This window comes from Phaethon lepturus, unplaced genomic scaffold (assembly GCF_000687285.1).
Source record: "Phaethon lepturus isolate BGI_N335 unplaced genomic scaffold, ASM68728v1 scaffold24038, whole genome shotgun sequence".
Taxonomy (NCBI): Eukaryota; Metazoa; Chordata; class Aves; order Phaethontiformes; family Phaethontidae; genus Phaethon; species Phaethon lepturus.
This window is the reverse complement of record NW_010558615.1, coordinates 1-11,978: the sequence shown is the minus strand read 5'-3', so window position 1 is coordinate 11,978 and position 11,978 is coordinate 1. Positions and strand designations below refer to the sequence as shown.

The window sequence follows — 11,978 nt, the reverse complement described above, 5'->3', positions numbered from 1 at the left end:
GGGGGGGAGTCTGGCCGCCGCAAGCCGGGCGGGAGGCGAGGGAGGAGACATTAATTACCGAGAATAAAATAAATTACTGCTCTAGGCGCCTTGGGGCCAGCTGGAGCCTGTCATTGCAGGGCTTGGTGGGGTGGCAGGGCCTCAGTGGGGTGTCCCTGTGGGCAGGAGGGACCTGGGCCTGGGCAGGCTCGCTGCAGTGCAGCAGGCCCACGGGCACAAAGGGGAGGGCAGAGGAGAAACCCACTGGATGTGGTGGGATGTACTGTGGGGAAATGGCGTGCAGCAAGCCTGACAGCCTGCAAACAGGTGGCTGCTGCTGCCTCAGGATAGAGATTCTCCAGGATGCTTTTCTGACTAGTAGTGAATTTGGGGGCAAGGCTCGTGGGTCATTGCATAAGCATTTTGGCTCTTCAAAAATGTGGTAGGGCACATCCTAAATACAAACAGAGCTGGGACACGTGGTACGTTGCAAGGGAGGTTTTAAAAGCAGCAGCTGGAAAATTAAGTCCATCACGTTGCAGAGAAACCAGATATAAAGATCATAAATCTAGTACAAAGCAATGCCTTAGCCCTCACTTCTGAAGACTTCTTTAGGTTCAGTCTGGAGTTCTTCAGTGTGCGATAGCCCAATGGCTGTGAGATACTCAAAGCACCATAGCTCTTCTGCCATGAGCAGGGAGGGGATGATGTCAGTCTGAATCCAGGTTTCCTAACTTTGATGTCACAGTTATGATCTCTTTGGGCAGTGGAGAGGGGCTGAGTGTGGTAGAGTGCATTTCTGAGCTCATGGGCATTTATTTGCATGTTTGGGATGCTTAGTTGTTTAGAATGGTTGGATGAACACTAATTTAGTTGGGGTAGGTTAGAGGGACTGAACAGGTAGAACTTAATATAAATTTGAATAAATTAATAAATTCTTGTATTTGAATAGCTATCAAGCCTCATATCCCTGCTTTTCAAACATCTGACTATCGTTTTTTAAGAAAAGTTGGTAAATGGGTCCAAACAGAGAAGTATTAAAGGGGATTTCGGAAGGGATATAGGGTAGTTAAGAGCCTGAGAGTAATGACAGCCCCTCTTTCCCACTGCTTATTCTCAGCAGGACCTGCCTTCTGATTCTTGCTCTTTGAGCAGGTTCAGTGCTGGTCTTTAAAACAGATCAGTAGGAAAGCGTGTCTTTGGGATTAAGGTCACAGACAGAACAGGCAGCATCATGGAGACAGGTTGATCACAGAAGGCTTTCTGGTAAAAAGAGTGGAGTGGGCTCAGAGGTGATAGGTAATGGCCTTGTTGGGACCTGCTGTGCCATACCTGAGCTGCAGCCTCTCCTGCAGTGACCTCTGTGTTAGAAGACCCTCTGAAGCAGATAGGGCCCATGGCCATAACAGTGGCTGGCCACTAAGCCAGGCCTCCAGATCTGCCTCAGCAAAAGGCGGGGAAAGCAAGCTGTGCGCATGGGCTGCTCCAGCAGTGCTGCGTGTTCGGAGTGCTGTTCGCAATACCGTGTGTGTGCCGAGCCCTGGGAGTAAGTTGGGTTGGTTCCTTACCTAGGTGAGGGCTTGCAGTTGCCCACTTGATGTCTCCCGTTTAGGATCAAAACCTAGTGTGCATTTAATTTCTGGGTGGTGAAAACATACTTGCTTTTCTGATTCATGCTGAAGTTCTCACAAAGGCAGTCTGGTAATGGAGCCCTTAGCTGGTAGCGGTCAGGGAGAGCTGTCCTGGTTTAGACTGGCTGAGGGTCCCGTTACCTTTTGCTTTTAATAGAAGAGCAACCAGCTCTTACGTATTGCTTCCACCCCTTAAAGATACTTTGTATGCTCACAGAATTTTGTGCTATTTCTAGAAATAGAGACCAGCATGTAGGAGCTGAAGAAACTTGCCCCAGCTTGTAAGAGGTTATTCTTAGCACTGAGTGGGAGCAGAGTCTGGCTCTGATGATAGCTCCCACTTGAGTCTACTGCAATGTCTCTGGAGGCAGCAGCTCCGAAAGACATAAAACTGGGAGGAAGAAAGACACCTCTGCCTTTAATAATAGGAAACACCAGGCCTGAAGACTTTACATTGAAGTTTATTATGTGTATAAATTATATAAGCAGACAAGAGAATGACACTGTGTTTTCAACAACTGTCTTCTGCTTTTTTTTAAAAAAAAAGATTGGAAAAAGAATTAACAAAGACCTACTAGTGTCATATAAAAGTCTATAACCCACAGGAGCCATGTGGCTCCACAGAAAAAGTGATCACAGTATTATCTAGCAGTATAAAAAATTGAGCAAACAGAGCTCCGGGGAGCTTCGTATTTCTGAGGAGAGGCAGATGTCAAAGCTGCATTTCTGATCCTGTAGGATTTTTGCAGGCACTCTGTAAAGCAACGACAATTCCTGGCCATTGTTTTTAGCCTTTTCTACCCTTAGTTTTTGTTGATAAAGTTAGTCTCTGAGAAGAGCTCACACCACACACGGGAGAGACTTTGCCTGAACCCCCTTACAGCACTCTCTCTGATTTCTGGGGAGAAAAGTCTCCTAATATTAGTGGCAGAGCCCAGATCACAGTACCCAATCGGGGGGAATTTCTCTCAAAAGGACTGGGGAAGGTGGATTAGTTCAGGGTGAGGCAAGGCACGGAGAGAAGGTGAAGATCCTGCTTCTTCACATGGCAAATAAGCCCACAGCGACTGTTGTGGCTAAGAAGCCGAGTGCCAGGATCCACCGCACCAGGGGAGTGATAGGCATCATGTCTGTGTGTCTCCTGTTTGTCCTCTCACTTTCTTTCCCAGGCGCTGGACCTAGATCAGATAGGAAAAGGGAAAAAAAAAAAGCAGATGAGAAGAAGTTGAGGCAAAAATTTGCCGGTATGCCACGCTCAGTTTCCTCAGTGCCGGAGCAGACCCTGCTAGAGTTGTCAGGGGGAGAAGGAGGAAGCTCAGAGCCCAGTTGGGGTGGGGGAAACAGCAGCAGCAGGTTCTGCTCTCCCGGGGTAGGTGAAGGAGGGAAGCAGCAGACTTGACCTGGGAATCAGAAAGACTCACACCCCCTCTACCTGTACTTAGGTACCGGCCTCTTCCCTTGTCTCCTTACAGGCTTATTAAATGCACTGCCCAGCTCCATCAAACCCCTGATGTGTGCAGAAGACAGCCAAATACTTAAGCCAAAATTTAAAAGGCATTTTGTCTCCTATTTATTTGGTTAGGCATCAAACGACCTTAAACAGGTAGTCCTTAGCACTCCAGACAAAATAATTTTCCCAGTACAACTTCAGGATGGGATTGCTCATCCAACACCAAACTTTTCTGAAAATCCTACTTTTATGAGTGTACTGGGAAAGGAGCAGCAAAGTTTCACAGAGAACTTGTACTGCCTTTCCCAAAGAAGTTGCTCTAAGCTTCATTGGCTAGAGATGTGCAAGACAAGGTTTGCTTTTCATTCTTTGCCATGGGAAAACTGTGGTTTAATACAGTATGCACCAAAAAAACTCCATTTTAGCTTTAGAATGTGTAGGTCATAAGGGCTTTTTTATTTGAACTACACGTTATCAGGGAAGCCACTCTCCTCTGTAAACATCTGAGCCTACTCCTAACTCAGTTACAAATCTGGCTCCATGAAAAGGGATTGGTTTGCTTGCAGCTGCTGCTTGGGCTTTGCCCAGTTCAGGATCGGTGTTTGCCAGTAGATGGAGCTTACTCAGTTTTGCAAAGCTGATGGGCAGCCTGTACATCCCCGCTTCCCAGCCTCTTACACTTCACCATCCAGAAAAATACCCGTTATAAACCCAGCACACTTTCAGGAGTGTTTTCAGTAAATACTTCTGGAAGGCAGGAAAATGACCAGAGGAAGGTTTAGTCCGAAAGGACAAGCTGTTGGATAGGGCTGCGTGTCTGGAAGAACCTCCTGTCAGCATCACAGCACCACAGCTGATCTGCTGGGCCCAAAATTGCAGCCTTTGCTTCTGTGAACTCTGTTTTTCCCTGCGGTCAAAACTCATGTGGTGAATGAACCTTACACTTGTTAAAACCTAAGAGGAGGAGAGGTGAGTGTTTTCTTGTAAAGCTCCCTCATTGACACTATTTCTGGGGAGCCCCAGTGTGTCATCCTTGCTCTGTCATGTCGAGAAGCTTTGCACACACCAGTGCCCCTCCTCGCACTGCCTGTTACTGATGGCTGGAGAAGAGACAGGGCAACCATGTCGTGCTCATTTCTCAGTGGTTTTTACAAACAAGAGCAGAAGAAGGGAGGAGAACAAAACAGCAAGGAATAATGTTAAACACCTGTCCTTAGAAGTGTCTTACCGTGCTCGTATGGCTTATTAACGTTCCTTGCACGAAGCTCTGCCTTCGGCTGCACAGGGTGACCATTCTCCTGGCCCTTAGACACCAACTCCTGCAGCGCCTTAAACACCTGAGAAGAGGGAACGCTGTCTCATTATATGGCCTCCTGCTCTTTCACTGGACCCCTTGCCCCTGCCCCAGCCACTTCAGGAACTAGAGAAAGACACAAGCCTTCAGTCCAAGTCTCTTGGCACTTTTTGCACAGAACATAATCTGCCTGTGGTGTCAAGTCTTTCAAACTCCTTGTTCACTTTACAGGTTCTCCCTGAAGCCTCCAGCTCAGGAGAAGGCTATTGCCCATCTTCTGATGGGAAGGAAAGCAAGGTACCTGTGCACCTAGTCAGCAGCCACAGAGGACCTGTGGAGCTGTGCTGTAAAGGTGGGACAGATAGATGGTGATCCCCACTCGCAGTATAATCCCTCATTCATGTATGAATAATGGCACACAGAGGAGACTGAATTCAGACCCTAGGGGAGGGAGAAGAGTTTTTCAGAGACCAGCTTTTTACTAGGCTCCCAGGTTGGACAAGTTACAGCCATCCAGCTCTGACTACCTTGCCCTAATCCACAACTTCCCACAAGCTCCACTGCAGAAATACCGGCTTTGCCTTTCCCCTGTAGCTATTATCTTGTTTCAGAGAGGGTGTGGGCAGGCAGGGCTGGCTGGTTGTTATTCACCTGTATATTTAGCAGGAATGCTTTCTTGGCCTCCTCCAAGACTCTCTCCTTAGTGGCAAGATCCATCTCAAGGGCATTCATGCGAGAGCGATAGAGCTGCTTGAACTTGGTAGCATTGGAGACCCCATCAAATGTGAAGAAAGCCAGCCCTTCTCCAGTGCTGGGCAGCTGGAGGGCCTTTTGGGCAATTTTCTTCAGCACCTGCCCCCCAGACAGGTCTCCCAAATATCGAGTGTAGGCATGGGCCACCAGGAGCTCTGGGTGCTTCTGGCCTACGTAGTGGAGCCTCTCAACGTATTTCTGAGTAGCCTCAGGACATGGGATCTGTTCCCTCCAGTTGCTGCCATAGAAGTACTCCAAGTCTTTCTCCAGGGCAGCCTTCCGGTGCAGCTCCGCCGGAAAATACACAGGGGCATAAACTGGGTTGTCCTTGTTACGTTCAATCTCCTCTTCCAGAGCGGAGTAGATGTAGTACAGGGATGCTGTAACCAGCTGAAAGAGAAGGAAGAGGGTGAGGTACAAGTGCATCTGTCTGTCTTCTTCAGGTTTTGGGGATAAATCCTACTAAAGAAAAAGTTACTCCTGCGCATACCCAGTATGAGTCATGCATGTTTGTGATGTTGCAGGTTTCCCATGTGGAAAACAGAGTTGCAAGGTGCAGTGAGACAGCGATTAGCCCTTCCCCTTCTGCTTGAGGCAGCAACAGGAAAACCTAGGTCCTTCTGCAGCATATTGGTACCTGCCCTTAAAAGCTGCTGCCTTCCCCTTCAAGTTAAAGTTCTTGCGGCTTCATGTAATGGAAACTAGAGGCCAGTTAAATCATGCCTGGTCTAGTCTCTCCATTCCCTCGCTCAATAGAGAGGGTATTCCCAGAGGTATATTTTCTGGTGCATTGTTCAAATCTGAATGCTTTAAGATGTGGCTTCCCTTATGAGATGATGACACACCCCGTTTATTTTTCGTTCTGTTGGCATCCCACCATCCTGGGAACTGAGGCATCACCGCTCTCCTCGTTCAGACTTGCAAGTGGGGTTGCCTCCTCTGTCGCTCCGAGGAGGCAAGACAAAAGGGGGCTGGATGCACAGCCTGCCTCTGAAAGATGCCTTTGTGAAGGAGCACTGCAAGGCTGCGTATTCTCTTCTTTATTTTGAAACCATTGTTATTGTTGTTTTTCCCAGCTTACGCGATACTTTCTTCTATCTGCCAGCTTTTCCATGTGGTACAAGACAATCTAGCTGTGTTCTTTCCTTCCCCAGGCATTCTGTTTTCAGAGGCTGTACACATATTTACACCTACACTACCCCTTCCTTACACTAGAATCCCTTATCAGCAGCAAAGGGTAAAACATGAAGGTAGTACAGGTGAGTGGGAGGGGGGCGATTATGCTGATGACAGGAGGGAAAGCCACAAAGCAATCAGTTCTGCAATAAAAGAGTTGCTGTTTCAACTTCTCCCTGCTGTGCCTGCAAATAGGACTTTGATAAGCACATGGGCAGTGGCTTGGTTGCGGAAACAAATATTCAGGTTCTGGGGAGTCACGTGTCAGGGGAGATATATAGGTTTGCCAAGAGAGTAAACAAAAATAGAAGTTTTTAAACAATAACCTGTTATCCAGCTTACTGGAAAAGAAACAAAATACGGGAGCATTGCCTAACAAATTAAAAAAAATCTAAGTTGAGCTGTTGTTTTCAGAGGCAGGTAGTGGTTCAGTGGGAAATGTGGCTTTTGAAAACTATCGTTACTTTTTAAAACTCACATCACATCATACTCGCCCTGACAGCACATAAATATCTTCTAAGAAACTGAGCTGTATTCCTGAAGGCCTGACTTTTTACATTATTTCCAACCTGTCTCAAAGTTCACTGCCTAACCAATGCCACATTTCTAACAGCAGGAAGTCGGCACCTGAGATTAAATTTATGCTTGACTAAGTATCCTGAATGTGACCTGTCAGAAACAAGTAGTCGTTTTCCTGCTCTTGTGGATTTATTTGCCAAGGAACAATTCAACAACAAAGTAATTAAACCACAGGTTGGATCACTAGCTGTTATTTGCAAGCCCATGCGTCACATCCTATAGCCTCCCAGGAATTTCTGGCCCAGGTGTGTGCTTTGTTTTTGCTCATGGCTTTGTTATGTGGCTCAGATCCCAGGAATCACGTATCTAGCGAGGTTCGGCACAGACTAATATCTGCAAATGATTCTCTTTTATCTTAAGAAAAGTAACAGGCTTCTACCTGTTAGTGGCATGCATGGCTTGCTCAAACTCAGTCTGCCTTTGAGTTACTATTCATGGTCTCAACTCTGGTTGTCACCCAAGTGACAGCTGAAACTTTGCAAAGTTTGGTGCCAGAGATGGTCCCACAGCCTCACTTCATCACTATTCCATCATTATTTCTAGCTGTAGCTCCTTAGTGTTGTGAATTTAGTATTCTCCCTCTTTTTGGCATTTCAGCCACTCCTGTATCTGCACATAGTCATACCTCCATTAACCATCACTGCCAATAATTAACACACAGGCATTTATGAGGAAAGAGAAAAGCAATTGCATTAATCTCTTCAACCTCTTTGTCTTTTTATCCTTGGATAAAAATCTTGGCTTCAGTTTCAGCCTGGCTGCCCATTCTGATATGCACAGTCCTGCCCTGCCTTCTACTCGAGTTTGACGAAGAGCATGTTTTGCACAAGAGGGGCTGATACCAGGCAGCTGTCACGCAAAGGACCTCCTTCCTTGCGTCGTCCCCCTCCTCCCTCTTTAGTCCCCGCACAGCCCATCTCGTCTAACAGTGTGTTTCCTGGCAGGGACATCCCATCTCCAAACAACGCTGCTATGAAGTACCTTAAACTCCTGGAGTGACACCTGCCCCTTCTGGAAATTCTTCATGAACGGGGTGTTCTCCGCCTGCTCGTGCACCTCCTTGGTGGCTTCCTTCAACAGTTCTGACAGGTCCTTGGACGTGCTGGGGAAGAGCAGCGAAACAGATGTCAGTGCTGTCGCTCCCCTCTGGCAAAATGTATCTTAGCTCTCTAGGAAAAAAGGGGGAGCCTGGGATGGCAGGAAAAGGAGTAGAGTATTCCCGAGAGCCATGGATGGGGACAGGGGAGCACCAGCATCCCAAGCCCTGTCCCGAGTAGGGAAGACTGACAGACTCCATCCAGAGGTGAATGCCATTCCCTGCAGAGCAGGAACAGGAACAGCATGCCTAAAAGCAAGGGGAGAAACACGATACTTTCTGGCAAAGAATTTCCCCTCTTGTTCCCATCCCGCACTCACCTCTCGGAGCTGCGTGTCTGGGAGGTTTCCATGATTCTCCACTCCTCTGCTTCCCTGTTGTTTTATTCTTGCTCGTGCTTTCCTCCTTCCCTTCTGCTCCCGGGACAGTGAAGCCTCTGAGCTGGGCAGCCCGGCTCCCGCATCCAGCTTTATACTGCCAGGCCACGTGAGCAGCCCAACCGCTGACCTCAGTGTGAGTACAAACTTCTTGCAACACAACTGCACTTCCCTCCCCGGCATGGCTGTCACCCCCTCCTCGCCTGCAGCCCCAGGGGACCAGAAGGAAGTCACCTGATGTGTCTTGACAACTAAGCACAAACAAGAGGACTTCCAGCAACTTCTCCTTCAAGGGTGCCTGGCTCCGTAACCCTTTCAGCGCAGTGCCCGTGGCCAGCAGAGCTCAAGTGCTGCAAGAGGTGCTCATTATGTTGGGGGCTGCAGGGTTGGACAAAGGGGGCTGGATTTACAAGGGCTGGTGCCTGGGGCAGGGTGGGCAGCCTCCTCTCCCTACGCCCCAGCCTGTGTCCTGGCTGCACCCTGCCTGGGGAGCTAAGACAACACACATCCACAGCTGTGTGCAGGGCAATTTAGGAGAATAGCACTCCATCTCTTAGATGCTCAGGAGGGTGGGGTAGCTGGTGGACTGAAAGATGTGATACAAGACTTGGGGGAAACTGAGGAAGCTTGCAGAGACTTCCTCTGAGTGGGCCCCTCACTACAAGAAGGACATTGAGGTGCTGGAGCGTGTCCAAAGAAGGGCAACAAAGCTGGTGAGGGGTCTGGAGAACAAGTTTTACAAGGAGTGGCTGAGGGAACTGGGTTTGTTCAGTCTGGAGAAGAGGAGGCTGAGGAGAGACCTTATCGCTCTCTACAACTACCTGAGAGGGGGTTGTGGCGAGGTGGGTGTTGGTCTCTTCTCACAAGTAACTAGCGATAGAATGAGAGGAAATGGCCTCAAGTTGCACCAGGGGAGGTTTAGACTGGATATTAGGAAAAATTTCTTTACTGAGAGAGTGGTGAAGCATTGGAACAGGCTGCCCAGGGAGGTGGTGGAGTCACCATCGCTGGAAGTGTTCAAAAAACATGTAGACAGCTACTTCCAGGATATGGTTTAGTGGGCATGGTGGTGTTGGGTTGATGTTTGGACTTGATGATCTTAAAGGTCTTTTCCAACCTTAATGATTCTGTGATTCTGTGAAAGGCAAGTAATTTCTCTGATTTGGGAAAAGAGAGTTGGACAAGGTCCTTCTGCCAGTAGCTGGCTCTTCTGCTCTTTTGTCTGGTGAAGTGGTCAATGAGGCAGCCAACAGATGAGGTGGGAAGTTTCCAATGGTAGCTGTGCTGGAAGCAGGACTAGTCAGGACGGACAACGCATCGGCCAGCTGTACTTCGGAAAAGCACACATTTTGTGCTCAACCCAAAGAGCGGCACACTTAAAGCCACCATTCCCCTGCTGCTGGGGGGCTGAGAAAGCCCCGTGCTGCAGTCGTGTGTGGGGTGGCAGGGAGGCAGAGCCTGGGGAGGAGGGGGAAGGACTGTGGCATCTGCTGTCTGTCTGTCCCCTCTAGTGGGGGGGCTTTGCTGGTGGGTGCTGCGTGCCTCGTGTGCCTGCCTGTCGCTGCTCCTACACCTGGCCACAGCTGGCTTTGGTGCTGTAGGTTAGAAAGATGTCCTGGAGGAAATCACGCTTCCATGCTTGTTTTTTGACTCGGGCAGACATCTGGTGTGTGGTGCAGCACTCAGGAAGGATTAGTCAGCGCTTCCAGCCTGACTCAGCCAGACTTTTCCTGTCTTGCTTTTGTCTTTTAAAGGAACAGTGCATGCTAGCAAAAGCTGTCACGTTCCACTCTTACCCCCATGCCATTGCAGGCAACTTGCTGCTGGCTTGCTTGGTTTTCTGTCATGTAGAACAAATGCACCAGGATATCTGAATCTTTGAAGCAAGTGTGACAAAGCCCCTAACATCCCCTGAGAGAGGGCTCCTGTGCGGAGTCCATGGGAGCATAGGGCTGCATGGGCAGTCCCTCCTGAAAACACTGATGCCATTTTGCCACAGGAATGTCCCCGAAATGAGCATTTCCCTCTGGCGTCTCTCCTTAAAGCTCGCATTTTCTGTCCTTTTCAGGGAGTCCTACTCTGACATGGGAAGCTGGAGCACAGATTGAACCTGTAGTTCTGGTGGAGGGAAGTAGGAAATATATGAGAATATGAAAGTGGATAATATTATTCATTTTATGAAATAATATGGAAAAAGTCCAACCCTCAAGCCCTGCCCCTCCTTTCACCTCTGTTCTGCAGCTCTATTAATGCACTCAGTTTCTTCCCCCAGGACTTTCTGGTTGCTTTCAGGCTGGTGCTTTTGTCCCCTGCCTGCCTTCTTCCAAGAGGCTGCATGCTTGGAAGCACTATAAAGGATGTATCCAAAAGGTCCTACTCCTTCCTTTTCATCCAGGGTTGTGGTAGATGTGGATGTGAGACTGGAGGGAAGAGAGAGAGGGTGTCACGTCATGTTGCTGCCATTCCAGGTAGGATACTTCTTCCCAGGAAGAAGTTCTGGCTCATAACCACACTGCCCCAGGACATGGAGCCAATGTACCTCCTTGTGGATCTTGGGGCTTTACCTTCTCCTGGGCTGGTCACAAGAGATAAGGTCCCTACTGCAGCTCACAGCCGCTGTGAGCTTTTCCATGGGTGCAGGCAAGCAAGCCGTGCCCCATAACTGATTTATGGTGTATGATCTCTAGCTGAGCAGGGTTACTTGGGATGGAGCAGCTGTGAGACCAGACCCAGCTCTCTGGGAAGACCCAAATGCCCTGCAGCAAGATGGAAGGAGAACTGAAAGTGGGGTGTCATCAGTTTTGCAGTTGCCGGGGCATCTCTGGCCCCATCCAGTGCTCTGCAGCGAGGACTTGCATTGCTCCTGCTGTACTGTTGCCATGTGGTGTGGGGAAGGCTAATGACACCGAGCGTGCCGGTGTGCTGGCAGAGACTTGCGAGGGACTGTCTCTTCCTCGAAGAGGACTTGGGAAGCCAACACTTGGGAGCGATGCACGGGGAAGGAGGTGCGTGCTTTTAGTGGAAGGAACAAACTAGCTCCCAGAGCAGCTGACGCTGTGCGTAGTGAGCCAGGGGGAAAGCAGAGGCCAGCCTGCATCCAGGTCACTAGGAGATTTTGCTTGAATCTCATTGAAGTGTCAGACCTGTGGTCTCCACCGTGCCTGCCAGAAGTCCCCTCGTCTCATACTCTTCCAGCGAACTGTGGCTGAGCGGTGCCAGAGCTGCTCGCTGTGAGGGCGATGTGTATGGGCACGAGTGAAGCTGCCCAGGAGATTTCTAGCAAAGATGAATCAAGTAGCCTCGGGCAATATATTTGCAATAGTTCCTGCTGGGCTTAAAAGCCTTCTTCTGCACATCCCAGCCCCTGAGGAAATGCTTAATCAAGAGGTGGTGCAGGTGAATGTTAACAACAACAGAAAGTTATCGAGGGGTCGGTGTTGTCACCTGAGATAGGGAAGTGGGGGGGTTTCTCCTCTTTGGCGGTTCCCCCCTTTTAGGCACCAACCAGCGCTCCCTGCCAATACAGCCAGGAACGTCTAGTTACGCAGGCAGTCACGGCGTGCCCGGTCGGCCCTCCCGCGCCCCGTGCGGGAAGCTCTGTTCCACGCGGGGCTCCGGCAGGCAGCTCCCGCCGGCTCGGCTC

The 11,978-nt window shown here is 49.4% G+C and overlaps 1 protein-coding gene across 1 annotated transcript; it reads right to left on the bottom strand.

The window, feature by feature from the left end:
- Positions 1–2,055: 2,055 nt before the first annotated feature.
- HMOX1 (heme oxygenase (decycling) 1) lies at positions 2,056–8,311 on the bottom strand. The gene is made up of 5 exons (XM_010293133.1): positions 8,279–8,311; positions 7,844–7,964; positions 5,006–5,497; positions 4,289–4,397; positions 2,056–2,788 (listed from the first exon to the last, which is right to left on the bottom strand). The coding sequence occupies exons 1-5, from the start codon at positions 8,308–8,310 to the stop codon at positions 2,652–2,654; spliced, it is 891 nt and encodes a 296-aa protein (XP_010291435.1). The 5' UTR covers position 8,311; the 3' UTR covers positions 2,056–2,651.
- Positions 8,312–11,978: the final 3,667 nt, after the last annotated feature.

Coding starts and splice junctions, on each gene's coding strand:
- HMOX1 (XM_010293133.1), bottom strand. CDS start 8,310: ATGGAAACCTCCCAGACACGCAGCTCCGAGAG. Junction 5,498..7,843: donor TGTCACTCCAGGAGTTTAAG/GTACTTCATAGC, acceptor CTTCTCTTTCAG/CTGGTTACAGCATCCCTGTA. Junction 2,789..4,288: donor TAATAAGCCATACGAGCACG/GTAAGACACTTC, acceptor TATCTGATCTAG/GTCCAGCGCCTGGGAAAGAA.